The 24,698-nt window shown below is 46.2% G+C and overlaps 1 protein-coding gene across 1 annotated transcript in view; it reads right to left on the bottom strand.

Moving 5' to 3' along the window:
- SFI1 (SFI1 centrin binding protein) overlaps positions 1–24,698 on the bottom strand; it is a 1,072,759-nt gene that overhangs the window by 428,992 nt on the left and 619,069 nt on the right. The window contains exons 21-24 of the mRNA XM_069619815.1: positions 16,704–16,800; positions 16,272–16,432; positions 15,100–15,174; positions 7,825–7,899 (exon numbers count right to left, since the gene is read on the bottom strand). Of these exons, the coding sequence (XP_069475916.1) occupies positions 7,825–7,899; positions 15,100–15,174; positions 16,272–16,432; positions 16,704–16,800 (408 nt within the window). The remainder of the gene's footprint in view (positions 1–7,824; positions 7,900–15,099; positions 15,175–16,271; positions 16,433–16,703; positions 16,801–24,698) is intronic.

The following is a 24,698-nucleotide window of genomic DNA, read 5'->3' as shown; positions in this document are numbered from 1 at the left end:
TTAGTTATTGTATCCACTTCATCTTTCCCTTTGGAGTGTTCTGGGCTCAGCTGCTGTATATCTGGTTGTGAGCAAAACACCTTGGAGGGACTGTGGGGTTCAGCAGCTCCTGAGGACGTCCAGAGGAAACATTGACTTGAAACCATGAACGGTTTTCTTGGAACCTAGTTCCTAAGTAATCGTAGTACTGAGCCTGTTCTAGTTTACAGCCATCTACCTATACGACCTATTTACGGGGCTTGGCAAATTTTGGTCGAAAGACCATGACTTTCGTTTTGTTCTTACTGAATTATCTAAGTTGGTTACATTTACGGACAAACCCACTGAAAGTAAAGTTAAGCCCCATGGGAGAGGCAGTTAGCAGCACTGTGTCATCAGCAAAAAAAGACCTGGGAATCTATCGGCTCCATACCTTGGCGGATCCAGGTAGTTCTCTGCAATTTCAGTAATGGTCTCACCAATATAGATATTGAGGACAAGCGGGGCAAGGACACAGCCCTGCCTCACTCCTCTTTCAACCTTTAATTCCTCTGTTCCGCCTCAAAAGTCCCAGCGCACAGGTGCTTTGTTGTCAGAGTATAGTTGGTGAATAATACACAATAAGTAGTGAAAGATAGCACTTTTGCTTCGAACTTGGCATAAAAGGTTTCAGGGGACACTATCAAAAGCAGTCTTTAGATCAGCGAAGACTGCATAAACATACGCCTTCTTTATTAGTGTATAACTCTGAAGGATCAAGTGTAAATGAAAACGTTAATCAATAGTACTCGGGCCCGATTAAGGCTCGAAGACGGTTAATAACCCCATACACAGCCACCCATTGTTGGAGATGCTTCAAGACCACTTTTGGCAACGTTTTGCCCACTGCGTCTAGTAGTGAAATCGGGCGGTAGTTTCCCAGGAGCTCCCTACCTTCCTTTTTATAGATGGGGATGATAACCGCATGACACCATTATTCCATGAGGTTGGAATAATCCCCTGTCAGACCACTTCTTTAGAGAGTTGAAATAAGGCAGAACCCCCTATAAGTGGTTCTTCCTTAAAAAGATCAATAGGTATAAAATCTGGCCCAGAGGCTGTGTGAGATTCCGCAGTTGCTATGGCCTCGATAATTTCACCTTCAGTAAAGAAGATGCGGTTCACCCCCATCACTGACAGAGTCCTTTTTACTGGCAATGGTAAGAAAACTGGGTCCTCAGGTACGCCTATAGGGGTCTTGTATAACCCCGAAAAGCGTTCCCACCGTACTTCGGGCCCAATACAACAGTGTAGTTCTTCAGCACCATTTGTGTTTTTTCCCGTGGCAAGTTTACAGAATAAAGAAGAACCTCCATTGGTTACTGCCTCTAGCATATTATACCAGGTAGTATGTCTAAAGTTCTGCTTCTTAGTTTTGATCAAGGCTTTGAAGTCAGTTCGACTTGCATGTAGATTTATCTTATCAACACATGCATCCTTTGCAAGGCATAGCATCAATTCCCTCCTGGCAGTTCTGCGGTCTTCATTAAACCAACCCTCCTCCTTAGAGGAGGATTCCCTGACTTCATTCACGGGCCGCGTTAGGTGGGCAACAAGGTTAAAGACTAAATTGTCGAACTCCTGCATTATGTATTTGTCGGAACCTGCCATGTCACTTATGCGCACAATATTAGGCACCACCTCACAGATGTGTTACTTGTTTTCTAATGTCATGATCTTCGACCATTTGACTAAGTAACAAGCGTGTCCTGTCACCACTCTCTAGGTTGAACGGGACTCTAATCTTGGCAGCCACGTGTCTACGATTGCTCTCATAGTGGTTGCAGACTTCAAAATGTTCAACCCAGTTCAAATATTTGGCGGAAATGAGAAAATAATTGATTAAGGAAGAGCCATTGTGGCTGCCAAATGTTTTCTTAACTGGTTGGTCGGAAACCAAGTACCTGTTACAACCCCTTAAGTTCATATCAAACAACAGCCTAGCTCTATCTACTGTTTGTCTATGCGTTTTAGCAGGAGCTAGAGGCACAAGGGGTGATATCTCCCACGCTGAATCCAGCTCATCCCAAATTCCCTCTAGTATTTTTAGTGGCTCAAATTGAACATCAAAAAAACGCCTACGACTAAAATAGTACGTTTATGTTCCCAGAGCGGAATAAGTTCCTCCATCAACAACAGGGTACTAAGTGGAGTAGGTCCAGAGGATCTGTTTCAAACATAAAAAAAATAAGTAAATACTGGTTAGTCCCAATTTTAGCACTTAGGCACTAAGATCAGGGGAGCCCATACCATGGCTCTCGATGACCCAGTCCAAGCGTGAGTTAACCCATCCTTGAAAGTCCATCACGTCCATGGTCCAAGTCTCCTGTAAGCATACTGAGTCAAAGGCATGCATAAAACTACACCACTCGGTATCATTGAAATGTTTCTCTAGCCCAGCGATGTTCCACACCAACAGATCACACAGCCCAGGCATAGTCGGGTTGACAGTTGTAGTAAGTACGGCGGGGCTACAAGTCAATCTACAGCATCCAATCCCTCGGATGCCGGTCGGTGGGTTGGAGCCCCGTAAAACTATATGCTAGCTGTAGGAACGGGAGCATGGGGTCTCAAGTTCCCTTGGGGGTGAGGGGTAAGTCCTAGCTTCAATGAATAATAAACCATCAACAAGTTAACCACTCTTCACCACAAGGTTTATAAAAATCAACCCTACTATTGGGCATTGCCCCTCGCTTAGAAGGCAAAGTATCATCACGGATAACTGATCTGCATCCTCTAATGTAGCAGATCCAATGCGTGCACTTCTTAATCAAGGCCTCGTGGTTCTCGTAGGATCCGCTAGATAACCTAGGTACATTATTATACACAGACCGTTTCCCAACTTGTTCCAAGTGCTCTGTCCTATTAGCAATAAATACGCCATTCTCTCAGAAGCTATGATGTGAAATAGGTGTAGGTCGTTAAGATGCAAAAGGGAATGCAGAGGGTGGTACGTGCAATGAGGGAGGGGTTCCCAGCAGAGTAACTGGCATACCGGCATTGTGAAGAATTTCCAGGCTGGATGACCGTGCCTGGAGTACCTAGGGCATGCCACCCCCCCACCTATGGGGTGAACCCTTATACAAAGATCAGCATTCCCTGATAAAAGATCCCCCCCATTTGTTACATTATTCGATCCACCCTCCATATTAGTATGTTGGGCTGGGAAAGGCTGGTGTTTGGCAAGGTGGTAAGTTGGGGGGGGGCAAGATGGTTGCAATTATTACCCAGTTTGTCCAATTTAGCATGTAGTAGAGCAATGCCCCCCCCCCCCCTTCGCTCACTTAGCTCCTTCAGTAAGGCAGTCTAAGGAACTCCCATGAAACATTTGCACGTATTGCACGTGTTACAGTCGGGGGAAGAATTTTCGCCCCCAGCCTCCAAGATACTGAACTTAGTAGGAAGGTCAATAGTTGTATCAAGCTTACTTACCCGTAACATGTCAACAGCTGAGGCATGAGTGGGACTGTCTGCTACAGTAGGCTCAATTGTTATCTGAGCATCAACTTTTTCCTCAAGCCCTCCTAGTACAGAGAAGCGACTGGATTTATGCAATGTCTGGAGCAATGATGGCTGGGATGGGAACAAAGATAAATTGGGAGGAACAAGTTAGCCAAAGATATCAGGTGGTTGCCCAACTGTGGTGGTCCCCTTGACTTTGGCATATCAGGGTAATCCAAGCCCTCATCATTAATGAGGTCAGTAGCCAAAACACTGGCCTTTGGTACATGGACTTCAACAATACTGTGCGGCACATTACCTCCAACCTGCCCTGGTGGCAGGGATTTCAAAGTTCTTTATTAAACAGTAGGGTTAAAATTATGACACACAATTAAACCCTCAATAAAACATAAGGAGGAGAAAAGACAAAAATACTGTCAATTCAAAAGAGCAGAAAGATAATTATCTTAAAAAGTCGAAATGCAGCTTCTGTAAACACTTGTTAAGAATATAAAAATAAATAGCATGTGCATGAGCTTGAAAAAAGGTTACCTCAGCCTGCTAAGGATAAGCATTTATTTATTTATTCATTCATTGGACATTTGTATGGTGTCTATACACAATTGTTTCCAGGCGCCACAAGACAAAATGGGGGCGGTGCAGTGTAAACATGGAGACCACAATAGTCGAACAACCAGCTGTTATATTGGCCTCGTGACAATCCTACTGTGCAAGTGCATGACAAGGTGGTAAGTGCAGGGGAGGGGCTAGAGGGAGAAGTGCAGGAGTGGGGTGCCCCACGGGTGGTGGCGGGCAAGTGGTAGGCTGGCCAAGGTGGCAAGTGCAAGGGAAAAGAGGGGGGAAGGGAAGATGAGTGCGCTGGACAGGACGGACCAGGTTGGGCTAGTCCAGGTAAGGTAGGTCGAAGGCAAGTGCTGGCAAGGGATTCTGGGGGACTGATAGGGGTGGTCTGATCCCTGTATGACTCAGAAGGGACCTGGCCCCAGTCGCAGCAGCAGAGGGAGAGTTAGCACAGGAGGGGGAAGGAAGAGGAGAAAAGGAAAGTCTTGAGTAGTTTTCAGAATTGAAGAAGATCCAGCTCAAGTCTGAGGGGGCAGGGAGGCCATTCCAGAGGGAGGAACCAGCTGAGGAAAGGGATCTACCTCCCACTCTCTGCTTGGAGAAACGTTTGACCTGCAGAGAGTTGGAGCCAGAGGACCGAAGGACTCTGGCTGGGAGGTATTTAGGGAGGGAAAGCTTGATGTAGAGAGGTCGCAGGCCCCGGACAGCCTTGTGGATAATGCAAAGGGTCTTGAATTTGATCCTTGCAGCCACTGGGAGGCAGTGGAGAGATTTTAGGGCTGGAGATATGCAGTCCCTGGGCTTGAGGCCAAGGATAAGGCAGTGGAGAGATTTTAGGGCTGGAGAGATGCGGTCCCTGGGCTTGAGGCCAAGGATAAGTCTTGCAGCCTAATTCTAGATTAGTTGAAGGGGGCGAAGGGGGGAAAAGAGGCAGATTTATAAGGCGCTTATATAGCTAGAATAGTGTTTCAAAGCACCACAAGGCAGAAGGGAAGGGAACAAGGTAACAAAACATGACAATGGATTAAAATGACAATGTAAAACAAATGAAAACAGCGGTGCTACTAGGCTTTGTGACATCTGGAGCGTGCAAGTGCAAAGAGAGAGAGGGGACAAGGGGCGGAGGAAGTGCTGCAGGGCCCCCCCCTCCCAGGGGGAAGTGCCATAGTGCCAATTGCAGTGGCAACAGGTAGGTGCGAGGCAGTGACCACCTGGTAAGGCAGCGCCAAGCCAATGAGTGCAGACCGCATGCCAGTAAGGGCCGAAGGCAAGTGCAGGGGGGACGGATGCTGTAGGCGATTGGGCAGAAAGCCAGAATGTGGGGTATTAGCACGGGAGGGAGAGAGAGAAGGAAGAGGAGAAAAGGAAAGTCTTGAGATGCTTGCAGAACTTGAGGAGATCCGGCACAGCTCATGGAAGAGAGAGAGCGAGGGAAGCTGTTCCAAAGGATTGAGGAAGAGATTATTGCAGTAGTACAGCCTAGAGAGAACCTAGAGAGAACCGGGGCTGTGGAGGCATTGAGCTTCTGGGGGAAGGTGAGGAAAGGTAGAATGTCCCTGGGGAGGTGCAGCTGAAAGTTGGACTTCTTGAGGAGAGAGGAGTCTATGATGATGCCAAGGTTTTTTGCCTCACAGGTGTGTGAGGGGAGGGGACTCATGGAGTCAAGCCAGAGAGTGGGGAGGAAACAAGAAGCAGGCATCCCCATGAGAAGGATCTCCATCTTACTGGCTTTAAGGCAGAGATTATTGGCAGAGCACCATGCCTGAAGAGCAGTCGGGTATGAGGGAGGAGGCAGAGGGTGTAGAGGATGGCAGCTTGAAAGAGAGATGTGTGTCGTCTGCATAATACTGGAAGTGAGGGGAGAAGGAAGAGATCAGGTGGTTCAGAGGGGCCATGTATATGTTGAAGAGCCATGGCGATAGGATAGAGCCCTGAGGGACACCACAGATAGAGAGTTAGGTACAGTCAGAAAAGGGCCCATTTACACTTGGGATGGTCTGTTTGAAAGGAAGGAGGTAAGCTACGCCAATGCACTGTCCGCAATGCCTAAGGTATCATGGAGACGGTTTATGAGGATGGAGAGGTTGACTGTATCGAAGGCAGAGGAGAGAGCGAGGAGGATCAGAACAGCGGGAATGTTAGAGTCCAGATTAGAGAGTAGGTCCTCACGGGTGTTCAGGAGAGCAATTTCCTTGCCTCTGGATGCCTCTGGATGTCCTGACTGGTGGTGATGGAGGCAGCCAGGCACTTCGGTGTTGATGGTCAGTTGGGGATTGACCAGCTTCTCCATGAGTTAGTGGCTGGAAGTAAATATTAAATAGAAGGGGAGATAGGGCGACCCCTGGGGTACTTGGAAGAGAGAGTGACCCATCTGGATCTATTGGGTACAATTTTATAAGAAAGATGTAATCTAGCTTCATACCGTGCCCTGGATACCCATATTGTAAATCCTGTCCAAATGGATCTGATGATCAACGGTATCAAAGGCCGCCTACAGATCCAGAAGGATCAGTGCCCCTACATATTTATCATCAACCTTGTCTCTGAGGTGATCCATTACGGACAAAGTCATCCGTTCCGTGCTGTGTAGTGGTCTAAACCTTAACTGCACTATATCCACCACGTTATTAGGCTCCATTGTATTTTGGATTTGGGAAACAACCACCCCTTCAAGTTGTTTGTAGAGGAAGGGACGTGGAGAAATAGAGCAATAGTTAGCTAGTTTTGAATGAGTTTGTTTAATAGGGGCTTGAACATAGATTGCTTCCAAGGGAGGGTAATAGCTCCAGAAGCTAGAGAGGCTTTAAAATGTAAAGGATATGACTGGAAAAGGTTGGGCTCATCTCTTGTGCTATTTTTGGAGGAACAATGTCCAGGGGTGAGCCGGAGCCCTTAGCAGTATCCAAAAGATGAATAATATTAGAATCATTTAATTTTGCAAAATCGGTCATGACTGTATCATATGGGAGCTGGAGGATGTTAGTGATGTCACAGGATGCATTATTAAGTGTGTTGGTATGGTACAACTCCGCTGTAATCTTCTCAATTTTTCCCTTAGTATGTGGCTAGAGGCTCCAGAAAAAGTTGGGAAGGGGGCGGGACTGCAGCGCGGTTTTCTTAACAAAGTTCTTTAACCGTATCAAAGATCTGTTTGGTAGAGTTTGTGGCCTTACTAATTTTATAGCCAAAAAAAGCTTTCTTCATATTATTTCCTTTTGTAGGCAGATTGGAGATGTCTAAAAAGTTGCAAATCATCATCCTTCTCTGACTGTCTCCATTTGCTCTGCAATTTCTTCCGGTAGGCTGTACCAGGTTAAGATTCCCCGTAAAACACTTTTGTTTCAGCAGGTGGAATGAGTGTGACCTACGCAGTGTTAAAGGGGCCAGTGTATTAATTATAGTTAAGAGTTCCTGCCCCACAGACTCCAATAAAGGGGTTGGGTCTTTGTTCTCACGCCATACCTGATGGGCATTTGCACAGACAGATTGTTTTGTGACTCTCCCCATTTACGCGAGGGTGTTTGGCATAGTGCATATATATATATACACACACATATATATATATATATATATATATATATATATATTCATAATGGCGTCATTTAGAAGCCTTGGAGTGATCGGCACCGATGGGAGCTGGAACAGAGCCACACTCTGAAGATCATATATCTAAGAGGAGAAATTAGGGGGAGTAAGCAATTTATTACAAATAGCAGTACAGGCAACATCCACACTCTGGTCCCTCAAACACAATATTAAATCTTTAACATTCCCAGTCCTTACCTTGCCTTGCAGTGAGAGCGACCAGTGCCAAAGAGCTTGCACTGTTAGCTTCCTCTCATGTAGCTTTTCCATTAACTGTAAAACAAAAACAAAAAAATCACACATAGTATTTCCTATTGGAAAAAGGAACTGCCATACACAAGACCATACCACTGAATCAGGCATTGGTCAACAACATCCTTCCCCAATCCTCTGTACCCTTCAATACTGCCCAATAGCCCCTCGGCATGAACCAACGCACACCCTCAAAACAAAAGGCATCTCTAACACTGCCCTTTAGACACAGCATGCAGCACCCTGTGCAGCTCCCTCCAGTATTGAAACCAACACCACTTTGGAAATGCCACCAATCCAGAAATATAGCAGAAGCTTCAGATCTGGAAAAGAAGTACATGCAATTCTACCAATGAGCTTCAAATGCTACCATCAAGACCCTATTGCATCTCCTGCATACAGCTCAGCCAATCATTCTTAATCCTGACCTGTAGTGTGTATATAATTAGAAACTCAGACATCCCTGCCATGTTTTCCCCCGAATGTGGTACACATAATGGCCACTGGTACAGCAGTTCAATTATTTTATTCCAGCCCTGGAACTACACGAGGTTCTGCCCTGGCCTGCACATCTTGATCAGGCTCCCAATTTGCTGTACCAAAAGATACATGTATCCAGCACTCTGCCATTTTGATTTGAAAGACCCTATAAGACAATGCACCTTAAGTGTCATACCCCCTACTATCCATATTAAATGTCATGACGTCCTTTTTTATTAAGTGGCCATGACTGGCATGTTCCAAAGAACACTGAAGAATAATCTTATTAGCAAACAAGTCAGTGGTATATACCTATCTATAGTTCATGAAAGCAAAAACATCTGAAATGTAAGGAATATTACGCCTTATTTCCTTATTTTAGCAAGTTCCCAACACGTTCTGCACCTAGAAGCCTCACATAGGACAATATGAGCACGCAACAGCCTTCGTTTTGCCACTAGAGGGCCATCATACACAACTCTCGCAACGTACCTTATTTTGAGCTTTAGTACCTCTGCTGGGAATTGTTAATGATCCATGCAACTTTCAAAGCCACCGAAATATTTTTCCTGAAGAACTCATTCTATTTCAGCACAAAGGCTACAAACGCAGCTTCAGGGCCAACAGCATCTCAGCGAGTGCCAAAAAATACTGCCTGCTGTTTCGGTACTGGGACAAAATGCACATTATTGGAACTACATGCCAAACGGTTATTTGCAATATCCCACAATCCCCAGAACATCTGGGCTACTTTAGCAAAATGCCTCTGGATCCTACTCAATCACCACCTTTAGGCCCCTGTTGTTCCACTACAGGAAAGTCACGTAGGCCCCCCAATACACCTGTTAGGAAAGTTTTTCTTTTTGCTTCTTTCCATCCACAGACAGCAATGGAACACCACACTCTGTGGTATTGCCTTGAACCTTTCTTGACTTTAGGAGGTAAGTGAAGCAGTTTTCTCTGACTTACCTTTTCTAAGTTCATCTGTTTTTGGAGAACTGTTTTCTTCATAGTCAAATTCGTTTTGCTTTTCCCTTCACACATCACCTTCAGTGAAGTGTGGTAGAGACACTTTGATTCTCTATAACTTTGTTTTTGGCAACTTCGTGGTTACTTTCATTATGTGTCCAGGATGGGGCTGAGGCATTGGATAATGTTTTTACCATTTTATTTTATTTTTTTATAGTCTAGTGCACTTTTGCATTTTACCCTATAATGCCAATTTGAGTCCCATATACTTTAAAATGGCTGTCCCGCAAAATGTGTTCCTGTCTTTTGGCCATTTTGTAGTTTGACCTTCTTCCTGACCTGCCAGGGCCAAATTTTCCATATATGGTAAGCCCTTTCCCTGGAGAAGTCCAGTTTTCATGGGCAAAGTGGAAATCTTTGTGTGTGGCCAAATGTGGGGGCTGGGTCTGTCTGGACCCAGTCCACATCCATGGCAGAGGGTGTCTGTTGCTGGGCAGATGTAGTGCCAGTGGCTGTCCAGGATTGGCATTGTGCAGATCTTCTCCATTGGTGAGCTGAGGGCAGCTCCAGCCAGGATCCTGGATAAAAGGGGGACTCCTGCAGCCATTCAACAGATCATCGTTGGAGACAAGACCCTATGAAGCAGAGAAGCCCACTGAAGAGCCAGACTTCATGTTTGGAAGTAATTTTGTTTCTTGAATTTATAAAGAGCCTTTTGCCAAAAGCGCCATTACAAAATATTAGAAATACGGTACAATGTACATGATAATGCATACAAAAACTAAAACCGGGGGGGCAGAAACAGAAAATCACCAAGTAGAAAGAAGGGAGAGAAGGTGAGCTTTCAGGTTAAATTGAAACATATGAAGAGATGAAGAGTGGAGAGAGAGAGAGAATTCTAGTGTTTACGGGCTGAGAGGGCCAAAGATCGGAAACAGGAGGCAGCAAAGGGGGGTTTGAGGACAGTGAGAAGAAGCACATTCTGTGATTGGAGAATAGAATTTACGGCGGCGTAATTAGCGCCTTCCCCACTCCCATTATGCCCTATGGGGCAAAAATGGGAATGGGGAAGGGAAAATGGGAAATGGGGATTTACCGCCCCACTCACCTTGGAATGGGGCAGTAAATCCGCCATCCACCATGGTGTAAACGGAGTTTATACCATGGTGGTAAAGTTGGTGCACTTAGCACCAAGGTCGTAATGACCTCCATAGTCTTAAACCTACGCGGGAAGATCAGGGCCGAGCCGGGAGCCCTAGTTTTTCTCTATTCCCAATACTGAAGCAGTCCAATACTGAAACAAAATGTTCACCATCATAACCCAAATTATTTTAACTTTAATGTTTCAACATATGTTGCAAGGTTTCCAGTTCTTTATCCTTCTTACAATGGCAATAGTAAGATAGTTCATTAGGTATCTTACCTCTCTGAGCTAGGATTTCTACAGTGGCTAGCAGATTTGCTCGAAGAGAAGCCCACATTCTTCATAGATTTAGTAAATACTAAAATGTTGGATTTTTGAGGATTCATTTGCAGGTTATTAGCAACATATCCAGCAAATGCAGAGAACACCCTTTGCAGGCCTATGCGAGTTACACCAAGGAATAGAAAGTCATCTGCATAGGATATCCATCTAAGATGCTGCTCACCCAAATTAAGTGCTAACGAGGCCTGAGCCACATAGTCATCCAGATCTGCCATATGTAGGTTAAAGAGGAAGGGGGCAAGGACGCACCCCTGCCTCAAACCTACTGTAGTTTCCATTTTCTGTGATAGCTTTCCTTCCATATCCAATCGGACCTGAATATTTATATGATCATGTAGTCTAACCAGGATTCTCAATAAGCCATCAGGGATCCCCCCAACCTGCTAATTTAGACCACAAAGTACCTTGGTCTACCCGGTGGAAAGCAGCAGTCGGATCTACCCATGCCACGAAGACCAGAGTCGTATTTACCATCCCATGGCAACTGTTGGATGATTTTAAAAAGAATTCCATTTAACGATGTTACAATGCCTTGTCTGAATCCGGTTTATTGTTTTTTTAACATGCCCTTTTGAAGAGCCCACTATTCAAGATGAGAGTGTTATGGACGTAAATATCTTGCTATCCATGTCCATAAGCACTATTGGGCAATCATTCTTTGGCTCTGAACGGGGACAGTTTTGTTTTTTTTAATGAATCGACAAAACAAAAGATGTTTGCCATGACTCTGGAAAAACATTGGTTGATATAATTCGTTTAAAGAACATATCAAGGGTGGTGGGCAATAATTTTGGGGAGGATTTGAATACAACATTAGATAACATTAGATAACATATTTGGGCCCATAGCCATAGCCATAGATCCAGATGCACAACTAAAACACATCATTATTATCAAATGACATATCACAGAGTCCAACATATGAAGGGTATTTTCCCCCTTTTCCTTCACCACTATTACTGCATTGAACGTAACCCTAAAATAAGAGGCCCATTCCTGTTCTGATATATAACTCACCTGTACAAGCTTCTGGCGTTGCCCCAAATGATTAAGTAGTTGCAAAAAGGCAGCTAAATCTTTATTTTTTAATATATTGAACATATTCTTGCTATCGTTCTGTACCATTAACCGTCTGTGATTTTTAATCCAGTTATGGTTCTGTTGTTTCACCTTTTTAATAGCTCTAATTCTAGACTGCAGGTCTATTACAGTTTTTCACTAACTGTCCACTTGCTGACGCAAACTATTTTTACGTTCCTTTATCCTTGCTATGGTGGCTGATCATACCTATGTGCACGAGGCTTAACCATATCTACCACACATCATATACAATTTGTGATGCACCCTGTTTGGAAAGAGTTCCTTTTTAGGCAACTTTCCCTCCATATTCTATGGACCACCAAAAGTTTTGCTTAGGTTTTTGACCTTGTCCTGACTTTTTACCAAGAAGTGAAGCCTTCAGTTTCACTTCCCTGGCCTTTTTGCTCATTTGTCATGGGGAAATCGACTAGTCCAGGGCTCTGCAACCTGAAGCTTTACATATGTCTTGGACTACATCTCCCATGATCCTGCACCATTGACTGTGCTATACAGGCCTAATGGGAGTTAGTCCAAACCATCTGGTGCTACAAAGGTTGAGACCTCTGAACTAGTCAATCAGACTGTCAGTACTTGGAAACGGTTTCCCTTTTGTTTTTTACTGGTTAACTGTTTGGGTACCTTTTTCATATTGCACACAGCATCTTTAAATGCAGCACAATGGGGATACGTTTGTTTTACCCCTAGACTTTTAACAAAGGGATAAACAGTAGCAGTGGTGAGGTTTTTGGAAAATATGGGGCTCTTTTAGATTGTGTTCTATGTATTACCATTTTGGCTACATTTTTAGTATGCACATTCGCGTTTACTGCGTTTGGCTACTAAAAGGTGGCTATTGTCCCAATACGGTTGTACCACATGATTTTTTACTTGTTCTTTGGCCATTTTGTTGTCTAGCCACCTTCCTGCCTTCTGAGGTCAAGAAATCCCTAATATGGTCATGCATTTGACGGCTAGTGCATGCCATTTGTGTGTGGAACCAAAGTATGTTGGGGCAGTCTGGTCCTAATCCACAAACTAGTGCCAGTGAGTCTGGTGTGCATGCATGAGTCAGACCCACAGTGGTCCCTGATTGGACCTCTGCCGGCTTAGTGAGTGGTGCAGATCCTTGATATTGGAGGGCTGAGTTTGATCACTCGCCTGAATTTAGGATAAGAAGAGGAGTCCTGTAGCCATTGCAGCAGATGAGAAACAGAGCCAAGTTCAGATGACTGAAGACACAGGACGATTTCTGAAGAGTTTAGAAAGAAAACAGTGGCACAAAAGACAAGGAGACCCAAGCGCTTGCACACTAGGTAGTACTGCTTGGATGGCAGCGGGTGGTTGTATGTCGTGGGTATTTAGCCTAATACTCCACAGAAAAAGAAATATGTTTGTAAGCGTATACAATCACACTGCGCCAGTCACTAAGTTTTATGCGTAAATGCATGCGTTTATAGTCATTTTAGAGTCCCCTTGACAACGTGGACTTGTGCCGAAAAGCAGGTAATGTAATTGCTGAGACGCAACAGCGAAGGAATATACAGGAATTTGGACTATTGAATTTTAGCTACCAGACCATTGAACTATGTGAAAAAGGAAAACACCCTAAGCCTCAGAAGAAGAGCTTCGGCTCAATATCAGGCTGACTCTCAAATGAATAAAAACACATGCATTTATGCATAAAATGTATAGTGACTGGCACAGCGTGATTGTGTATACTTACAAACGATTTCTGAAGAGGCCTGCAACCTTTCCTGCTACTGTCCCGGTGAAGTCCTGCTGGACTACCTGATCTCAGAAGGCGCTCGTTGGTTCCTCGCTCCTTGGACTGGTGGGACCAACCACTGTTGACATGTTCTCACATTCCTACATCCTGGAGCCTTCAGCGGTGTCCCTGGACCACACGGTGGACTGACCAGCTCTGAATTGGGCTACTCAGCTAGAAGCGTTGCTGTTCCGCGTTTTCATCTGGAACGTCAGTGGTCGCCAGCTAGCCCTACAAGTCGCCTTCCAGCCATGTTTCAGCTAGCCCACCATCAAGGGATCCTGTCCTGGAACTCAGCCTTTGTTCGCGACTGGAGGCCCATGCTGTCGCCCGTGTGCAGTGACTGTCGCTTGGACCAGCCATCCCACGTCTGCTAGAGTGTCCTGAAGTGGCTTGCATCAGTGTCTGCTGCATTTCCTCTTCAGAAAGGGTTGCACTCAGCTCCTGGACCCGACCGGAATCTTCCTTGCACCCACAGCTCCTGGGCATCTTCTACTGGATCCAACCATGGGAAAACCTACCTCCAGCGACTCCCATACTATCTGCTAAGTCCTTTGGGAAAATCGAAGTAAGTGCGTTGAGCAGTCTCATTTCTTACCGGTGCCCCCATCTCCTCCATTCTACAAGTTTGTGAACAACTGATTTATTACATTCTTCCATTTTTTAAACGTTTACCTAACAAACTGCTCGAGAAGATAAAGTACTTACTTAACGGTAAACTCCTTGTGAAGTCTCCTGCAACCCTTCCACCCACCACAAGAACTCTTCCTGCCTTTGTCCCCTCTCCTACAGGAACATTGTGGGCACAAGGCCCCATTCAACCTATGGAATGGACTCAAGGTTAGGGCTTCTATACTTGTGGACTGGTTCTCTCATTACATAACCTCCGACACCTTCCCATTCAGGTCTACTTCCCTTCCCTTTAAGGTGTTAAGGTGAATTGTGTGCAGTTCTATAACCAAAGGTGACTATATATATGTTTTATATTTAGAGTGTTGTGTGGTAATATTACTCGCTTGATTCATTTTCCTAGTGTGTTTTTGGGCCTATAGTATAGTATTTTTTTACGTACCTGTCTAAGTAGAATCATTGTGTATTTCACTGTGTATTTCACTGTGTAGACTCATTGTGGACCCCTGACCCCACTCACATCTTCTGAGACTAAGCCTTGACCACTCTCTAAGCTTACCTTGATTGGGTTTGGCTAACCTCTCAGAGTTCACACCTCAATTCTGACTTTTACCAATGGCGACCTATGTAATCCGATCAGCACACACTACGGTCTCAGAACTGATGATTCCCCCACATGCAACTCCCCAAAAGCACCTCCTTCTACCTCATCACACCTGCTTGCTTACCATTGCTGAAACCTCAGCACACTGCTTTCTCTGCTCATGCCAGGCCAGATAGTGTGTACATTTGTGAAACACAGTGCCCATACCTGTTTCCTCCACCAACAGAAGCAGGAACGTGTAACTCTTCGGGACATCAACCATTCACTGCGACCCTGGAGCAGCTATCAAAGAAGCATTACAATTATCAGTGGGTATGGTAGATCTGTGAAGTACACACTTGGCGAGAAGCATCTATGAGCAGGCTGACAAATAACCTTCGTAAGAAGACAAAGCTACTGGGGAAAGAGCCTAAGTCTTCATTACACAAGTAAAGATGGGATGGTTCTCATTAATACACACAGACCCTGAAGGGATGGCATTAAGGAAGGAGAATAACATCCACTCAAGTTTTAACCGGAAGACAAGGATTGCCACAACATAAAGCTGCAAGGAGTAAATAGAATGCTCAAAGATAGCGAGGGGCCTGTCCACTTGAACAAATAACTTATGTTCTGCTTCTCCATATTGTATACATTTCTAGTTCCACTAGAATTGACCATTTACTTCTTGTTCCAGCAGTGCTGTGACATGACCGACTGTGAACTATTCTTTCTTACATATACTAGAGTGATCCTGCTCCTCAAATTCTGCTAGGATAAAAGGGTGCAAATCTCCTAAATTGAAAATTACATTGAAAAAGAATCATTAAAGGCATGGTCACGTGCAAATTATATGTCCTCCTGTTTTAACTACAGCGCTGTGTCTGAATAATTCAAGATGGAAACAGACAGTGTTTTACATAAATGACTGCAAAGAAGGTAACCAATGTGCTGTTTCTTGTTGCGTGGGTATTTATAATCAATGAATGTTGTCAGAAAACGTTGAATTTATGGATAAAATTTGCCACTGTTAAACAAGCAGACTAAAGGGAGGGACATTTTAAAACAAGTCTAGGAGAAGTGCTTTCCAAGACCTAACAAAAGAGTTCTCTAAACATCAAGATATTTAAAGATTTTTTGCCATGGTTTTTTTCCCCTGGGAAAGGACAACTATCTGCGTCAGACAGTATTGCTTGTACCCCTTAGTCTAAATGTTTGTCTATAGAAATCACAGTCAAAGGTAGACATGCCTTTAGATAAATCTAGTGTTTGTGTGATAGGTCAGTACCTCTGAAAGATGTCTAGAAAAGGAGTGAAACCAGCTGCCTGCAAAAACAAACATCTACAGACCCACCAGAATACGCGTACAAAGACCTACACTTTGTTGCGGTTTGCCTCACCATTTTTCCCAGTCGCTTCAGACGGTGCTGTTTCCATTTCAGCAGACATTGCTGGAGAATAGCCTTTCCATGGTGCTCTGCTGCAATATCCATCTTTTCTCGCTGACTCTTGGACCTTTGACTGAATTCCCACCAGTGGTGAAAGGCAGCCCTCAAACGCACTAGAAAAAGCAGAAGAAAGAAGAGCAGAAGGCTCTGGAAATTTCCACAGTACAAGTACACAAGAGTACAACAGCAGAGGACTTTATTTCATCGTCACAGTCCTCTCCCAGTCAGTGACCCATGCCGAGACAGAATCCACCCAATTGCACTACAGTGCACTGGCTTCAAGATGGGAAGGCCAACATGTAAATGGCAGTTCTAATATGCCTTAGAGTTAAACATTGTTTTGACCCAATGGAGTAACCTAGCATGAAATATATTTGAGCTTACCTTTGTCTAAATGTCCTTTTGCATCTTGCACAATGTCCTTCTCCTGTTGTCTGTTATACACCTGCCTAGCGGCCACTTCCCTCCAGTGGAGCAATACCTTTCCAAGAGAAGCAGAAAAAAGTCAAATAAAAACAGATCCTCTCTGGTCTCTCTGGTACAAGTAGTCAATGAAGGAGAATGTGGTTCTGCCTGCTGCACATTACGAAAATACAAAAGATAGTGATAAATGGCATGATTATAACAAATGTTAGCCACACACAACTTCCATGCAACTCCTTTTTTAGATCACAGTGACGAGTAACACACTTTAGACTATCAAATAATATTTTCCCAGTTGCAACAATATTAGATTAGGCTTCCTGCCATGACGAATAAGGGGCTATCATGATTAAGCTATGGCAATTACTGCGAGAGGAGTTACTAGTCCTCAGTTACATGCTCTATCCAAGGGGATAGACAAGGATGGCTTGGGGTGACCGCCGGGTAGAACATCTAATTGAAATTACTTACAGGCACTTAGTACCCTGGATGCTATCACACTGCACTTTGACTTGAGAAAAGGGAGAACATCAAGGAGTTTGAACTGCTGTGCACTCATGAGGTTCCCGTTACTCATGAGTGCACTCATGAGGTTCCTCAGGCGCCTGAGCATGGCTGCCTGAGCCAGCGTCTCCTCATTCAGGCTGAATCATTCTTATACTAAAACAGTTTAAACTGCAATTCTAAAGTTTTCCTTTCTCCGTTCCTGCGACTTACCTTCTGGGGCCCCTCTGGCTGCATTTTCGGCAAGAATCGGATCCACCTTGTGCGACATCGACTCCAGCCTCTGAACGGCCTTCTGCAGCTCTTCCATCGGTCCGGTCCTTGGGAGGCCTTCCCGCCATGCTAACATCCTGGGCGGCTGTCGTCTCCTACCGCCTTGGACCCAGCACCAGCGGCAGCCCTCTGATCCTCTGCCCGCCCTGTAACGCCCCGGGCCCCCTCTCCTTGTTCGGGTCGGGGTGCAGCTGGAGCTGCCCACAGGGCCAGCGTCGGGCCGTCGCTTCTGCAGCTCTTCCACCGGGCCCCCTCTCCTTGATCGGGACGGGGTACAGCTGGAGCTGCCCACAGGGCCAGCGTCGGGCCAGCGCTTCTGCAGCTCTTCCACCGGGCCCCCTCTCCTTGATCGGGACTGGGTGCAGCTGGAGCTGCCCACAGGGCCAGCGTCGGACCGGTGCTTCTGCAGCTCTTCCATTGGTCCGGTCCTTCGGAGGCCTTCCCGCCATGCTAACATCCTGGGCGGCTGTCGTCTCCTACCGCCTTGCACCCACCACCAGCGGCGGCCCTCGGATCCTCCGCCCGACCTGTGCAGCCCCGGGCCTTCTCTCCTGTTCGGGTCGGGGTGCAGCTGGAGTTGCCTACAGGGCCTGCGTCGGGCCGGCGCTGGAGTCTTCTGTCTGCGGCCTAGATGGCCTCCTCCCGCTCTACCTTCGGGCCAGCTCTACAGCATCATTCCACTCCTGCCACTACACACCCGGCCTCGGCGGTGGCCCCTGGATCCTCTGCCCACCCTACGCATCCCCCTCTCCTGATTCAAGGACTGAGTGCGGCCGCCCACGGAGCCAGTATCTGAGCGTCGTTGGGGTCTCCCCAGGCTGCCAGTCCCCGTGCAGCCAGCCAACCTGCGCAGCCTCCGAGCCCCCCCCCTCCTGGATCGGGTCCTGGGAGCGGCTTAAGCCGTCCACGGAGATGCCATCGGACTACCATAGGGGTCTCTCCCAGCTTCCAGACCCCGTGCTGCCCCTGGAGCCCACCTTCTTCCAGATCCGGCCCTCCTCTTTTGCACATGGGATCCTGGTGAGCATTGAGGATAGGACCCGAAACCTCTGTGCACCCGATTGTGCCCCGGAGCCCCTCTCCTTGGATCGGTGTTTGGACGCAGCTGCAGCCATCCACGTGTCCAGCAACCATTGACCAGCTTTGTGATCCCCTATGTACACTGTGCTCCACTAAGCCCTTGGAGCCCCTGTTCACCACACTGGATCTGGTCTCTCCTTTTTCTCACACCGGGTCACGGAGGTCCTGCATCGTTGCTGAGCCCCCACTGCACTACGCAGGGTCTGACCTGGCCTGGTCAGCTCAGTGTGTCCACTCTGTGGCTTCATAGCTCTCCGTTCCTCTACCAACCCCCTTTCCACTCTACGGGGTCCTGGAGAGACTTTTGTCACTTACAGACCCTGAGTCGGACCCTCCTGGAGCCCCTTTTATCTCCTGCTCTCACACATCGGCCCGTATCAGCTACTCTTTTCTTGCCTCAGGCGCCTCCTCTCCTCCAGCCAAGACCGGGGTGCCTACTCCCTCTGACCCTATTGTTTCCTTCCAATCTTCCCTCAGATCTGAGCCCATGACCTCCTTACTACAATTCAGAACTAACACCTCATTTCCCGGCCTCAAGCATCTGGACTCCTCCGCCGATCATCCCTCAACTTTGAGCTTGTGACCTCCTTACTACAATTCAGATCTACCACCACATTTTGCAGCCTAAAGCATCTGGACTCCTCCAACCACTGACTCGAGTACCTACACCCCCAGACTCTTTTGACTCCTTCCAGCTCTCTCTCACCACTGTCTCTAGTCCACCTTGGAAGCCATCCCCAATTTGGACTCCCCAACTTGAATCCCCTACACCTGCTCCCGCTGACCTTATGCTATCCGCCATATCTCCCTTCCACCTTGCCTTCTCCCCCCTCCTCTCTCCATCCCCCCTCCTCCTCGCCCTTCTACTCTCCTCTTTCCTCCTTATGCCTAGTCCACCTCCCTATCCTCTCCCCCCACTCCCCTAGCCAGTCCCCTTCACACTGTCCTTACCTTCTCTACCCCCCCACTGCCAACCACGCTGCCCCCATGAACATTGCTCTCTGGACCGCCAGATCCATCTGTAACAAAACCGCGGCTACCCTTGATCTATTCTTCCGTCTCAACCTTCATTTCCTCTGCCTCATTGAAACCTGGATTCCTCCTCATAACACCTCTGTCCCCGCTTCCTTTACGACTTCCTCTTCCTCTTTCCTCCATACTCCCCGTCCCTCTGGCCGTGGTGGTGGCGTTCGTCTCCTGTACCACTCCAAGTACCTCTCCCCCTCTTCTTCCCCTACTCTCCCCTCTTTCCCTTCCTTTGAATTCCTATACAAGTCATTCTCCTTTCCCCACCCTATTTCTTTCCTGATTATCTATCGTCCCCCTGGTCCTCTCTCCTCCTTCTTTGATGACCTAGATCACCTCCTATCACTTATTTCTCCCTCTCCCTCTCCTCTAACTGTTCTTGGTGACTTTAATATTCCTCTTCCCTCTCCCCCCAATCTTCTCCTGTCCTCTCCATCCTTGATTCCTACCTCCTCTCCCCCCTTCCTTCATCCCCGACGCACTCCTCTGGTTCCACTCTTGACCTCATATTTAACTCCTCCTATCCCTCCTACCCTGTCTCCTCTCTTCCTGTTTATCTCTCTGACTATACCTTACTTTCGTTCTCCCTTTCTCCTCTCTCTTCCCACACTAAGTCTAATCCCTCCCCTCCGATCTACTCATGTCGTGACCTGCGCGATTTTGACACTACCCTCTTCTCCGACAGTTGCTCCTCTTCTCTTCCATCTCTCCAAAACTTTGCACTACTCTCTCCCGACGACGCTCTCTCTTCCCTCTCATCCTCTATCACCACTACCCTTGACCATCTCTACCCCCTTTCTCTCTTCCGCCCTACTCAGAAACCTTCTCAACCCTGGCTTACTTCCCATCTCCGCTCTATGCGGCGCCTTCTCAGGTGTTTAGAGAGACTCTGGCTCAAAACTCCCTGGCTTTCAAATCAATCTCTTACTTCTCCTACCACGCACTTTACAATTCTTGTCTTGCAACGGCCAAATCCTCCTACTACTCTAACCTTCTTCAGTCTCAAACTTCCCATCCTCGTGGGGTTTTTCAAACTCTTTCCCGCCTTCTATCTCCTCCCACTCCTGATCCCTCATCCAATTCCACACTTTCTCCCTCTGACTTTGCCAACTACTTTTCCTCCAAAATCATCACACTCAGGCAAAAAATTAACCCCTTCTCGGACTCCCTCCCTCCTCCTCCCCCCTCTCCTCCCTCCTTCATCATATCTGTCTTCTCTGCTGTTTCCCCTTCTGATGTCTCCTCTCTTCTTTCCAAAGCCCACCCCACGTCTGCCCCCTCTGACCCTCTCCCCTCCGCTCTCATCCCTAAAATCTATCCTCTCATTATCCCTTACCTTACCACTTTCTTCATCTCTTGCCTCTCCTCATCTACCTTTGCCTCTGCCTTCAAACACGCAACAATTATTCCTATTCTTAAGAAACCCTCTGCTGATCCACTGATCACTGCTAACTACAGACCTATCTCTCTTCTGCCTTTCCTTTCTAAACTCCTTGAACGCCTTGCCTACTCTCAACTCTCTTCCTTTGTCTCTACTTCCTCTCTCCTTCCCCCTTTCCAATCTGGCTTCCATCCCAAACATTCCACTGAAACTGCTCTCACCTCTATTCTCAACTCACTCCTCTCCGCTCGTCACGCTAAACAATCCTCTATTCTTATTCTCCTTGATCTCTCTGCCGCTTTTGACACTGTCGATCACCCACTCCTGCTCCTCACTCTCTCCTCCTTTGAATTCAAAGGACCTGTTCTAAAATGGCTATCCTCTTATCTTTCTGACCGTTCCTTTGATGTTTCATGGGGAGCCCAGACCTCTCCTTCCTTCCCTCTAACTTATGGTGTTCCTCAAGGCTCTGTACTTGGTCCTTTCCTCTTCTCTCTCTACACCTCCCTTATCGCCCCTGTTATCTCCTCCTTTGGCATCTCCCATCATTTCTATGCTGACGATACTCTCTCTTTCTCCTCCTTCACACCTGACCTCCATCTTAAACTCTCCTCTTGTCTCACAGCCATCAAGAACTGGATGTCCTCTCGCTTTCTTTCCCTCAACACCGATAAAACCGAAGTCCTTTTCTTCCCCTCTAATACTCTTCCCCCTCCTTGTCCTCCCCTTTTTGTTCCCTTTCCTCCCTCCAATCTCCCCATCTCCTCCAAGGCTCGCAATCTAGGCATTCTATTTGCTCCTCTCTCTCTCCTTCTCGCAACACATTTCACTCACTTCTCGCACCTGCCGATACCACCTCTACAATATTCGCAAAATCCGCCCCTCTCTCACATTCCATGCTACCAAACTATTAATTTCCTCGCTCATTTTTTCCCGCCTCTTCTACTGCTCCTCTCTATTCTTCGGACTTCCCTCTTCTCAGCTTACCCCTCTTAAATCCATATACCACTCTGCCATTCGTACCCTTTGTCTCCTTACCTCCCACGACTCCATCTCCTCTTTGCTCTCTCACCTTGGCTGGCTACCTTTCCACCTACAACTAAAATTCCACTTTCTCTGCCTTGTTTTCAAATCCCTCCATGGTCTTGCTCCTCCTGATCTCTCCTCCCTTCTCTCCTTCTACTCCCCCTCTCGCTCCCTTCGTTCCGCTGACCGCTTCCTTCTCACTGTACCTCCTTCCCCCTGTGCTTCCTCCCGGTTCCACTCCTTCCACCTTCTTGCTCCACTGCACTGGAACTCTCTCCCCCTCCCAATCCGCTCTTCCTCTACCTTCACCTCATTTCGCACTTCCCTTAAATCCCTCCTTCTCCATTCCCCACCTCGAAGCCCCCCACTACCCTCTCCATTCACCCCGTTTCTCCCCTCTTTTAATTCCTCTCTCCCCTCTCCCATTACATTCTTTCTCCCCTTTCTTCTACACTTATTCTATCCTTCTCCTGCCCCCTCAACACTCCTATCCCCACTCCTCCCCCCCCCACCTCAGTTAATTGCTCCTTGCACTGTTTTGTAGAATGATTCAAGTTGTATTCTTGCTCACAATGTTAATTGTTGTTATTTCTCTGTATTTGTTGTTCCATTGTACAGCGCCTTGGTGTCAGGCGCTCAATAAATAAAATCAATCAATATTTGACACACATTTACCAATTAATTCTGTTATAGTTCTAAGTCATAGATTATATACGATAAAATGAAAAAGGAATTAAAATAGAAAAAGGATATACAGCTTTAGGCTGGCTCTATTCCGACTTCCCTACCCAACTCTCCACTACCTCATCTCAGTTTTGCTGCTCCTTTCCATTGAATGTGTCACAAAGGTCATGGCTATGGCAATCGGGGTCTGAGAATTGCAGTTCTCCACAATAACTGCACCTTTTAGGCCATATATAGCCCTGCATCCATGTGATAAGAGTGTGTTTTTTTACATCAAACGTGGAAGATAGCAAAAAGAGAAAGTTGACTGGAACTCCACCAATGGTTGATGCTTTTTATTTAAAAGTCCTTTATTTTATGTTGGTAAATATCATAGTTGAAAGAATAAAACCACTGGGATTTATGTTAGCTTGCTGTAAATTCTCCCCAAAAGGAATGAGGTCTATTTCGAAAGGGAAGGCCCACCATAAAACAAACGCCGAGCCTCTACTAATCATGCTGAACGGTCACTCACTAAAATTCTATGTTCGGTGCTGGCCCTCCCTAAACTGCATCCCAAATCTCCCAAACAAACTCTGGCTTTCCACTGTCTTAAGCCCACAAGCAGGTTGACTGTCATGAAAATCACCAGTACAACTCTCAAGAATGTAATATTTGTTCGTTTGACCCATTCTTGACAAGACTGTTAAAACCAGGCAGCACAATCAAGTATTTCAGAGTTTACTTAATAAAAAGGCTTGTTCTTGTGCTTGTCTAAGCATTTAGAAAACCAATGATCTTCTTGCAAGCATATCTCCAATAGATAACCTGAGCCAAATAATCTGTCTTTATGACAGATTTCATTTTTTAGTGATGTGATTGCATATATTTATTGTTATCTTCAATCCATGTCACTGAGATACAAAAATGCAATGGAAAAAAAACATACCTGAATCATACATTCTGAATATGAGGTTCTTACCTCCATGTTTGAAAGATGCAAAGCTCCAATTCAACCAAGAACATCAGCGCATTAGACAATATGTTTTCACAGAAATATACAAAATAATTGGTTATATCTAGGATTTGGCATTATAAACCATATTTCATTCAACTAAGAACTTTTCCTATGCCTACATTTGCATTAAAACCCATCCAATAAAGAGTACCAACAATAAGGGAGAGTGTAAGATCAGGCTCACAGTTACACTAAGTACGTGACAAAGTACTCCATATGCTCAAGAGGCAAACCTGGGGCGGATGGACATTTTAAAAACTTGTAATCTTAGATCTCCTGCATGGGCATCTTCACTGAATATCTCTGCCTGTGTGCGGGATACTGGAACACTTTTTGAAAGAGTGTGCCAGGATGGGTGCCGGGATCACATGCTAGACACATACCAGGGTTCAAGTTATAAGTGCTATCTTAAGGAAAACTACAGTGTGTGGGGAAAAAATAAATCAAAATGTTTGGATACATTGGTTCTAGAGGGTTCCTTACACAGGAGTAAAAGGGCAGTGCTCAACAAAGTATCAGATTTCTTTTCCAATGAAAACAGTTCCACCATAAAGTCTCTTCAGGGTATGGATCCACTTTTCTTCCACTACCCGCCACCTGAGCTCTTCCCAGTGAAAGAGTGCAGGGGTGTGACTACCAGGTCCAACACCAGGTTTCCTTTCCCCCTAACTGGGCCCCAAGCAGTACTCTGGTGCTGCCCTCCACATCACCACACCACAAGCTTGCATCTCCTCACACAATTGGTGTAACCCCTTCTGGTCAGGATCTCACCTCTAATTCATCCATCCTCAACCCAACTTTCTCTTTACCATACCTCCCTCTATGTACTGTACTGTTATGTTATGTCATGTTATTAAAATGAATGGAGCGCACGGTCATCCGAGGGCATCATGGCGCTGGAGAGAAGGAGTCCGTGATCCATCAACCGTCTGGCTGTGAATCTAAAACAGATGGGTTTTTAAAGCCTTTCTAAATGCTATATGGT

Source organism: Ambystoma mexicanum, chromosome 10 (assembly GCF_040938575.1).
Source record: "Ambystoma mexicanum isolate Mex_15411 chromosome 10, UKY_AmexF1_1, whole genome shotgun sequence".
In the NCBI taxonomy this organism is placed as follows: domain Eukaryota; kingdom Metazoa; phylum Chordata; class Amphibia; order Caudata; family Ambystomatidae; genus Ambystoma; species Ambystoma mexicanum.
The sequence above is the reverse complement of the archived record's forward strand: the minus strand, read 5'-3'. Positions and strand labels throughout refer to the sequence as shown.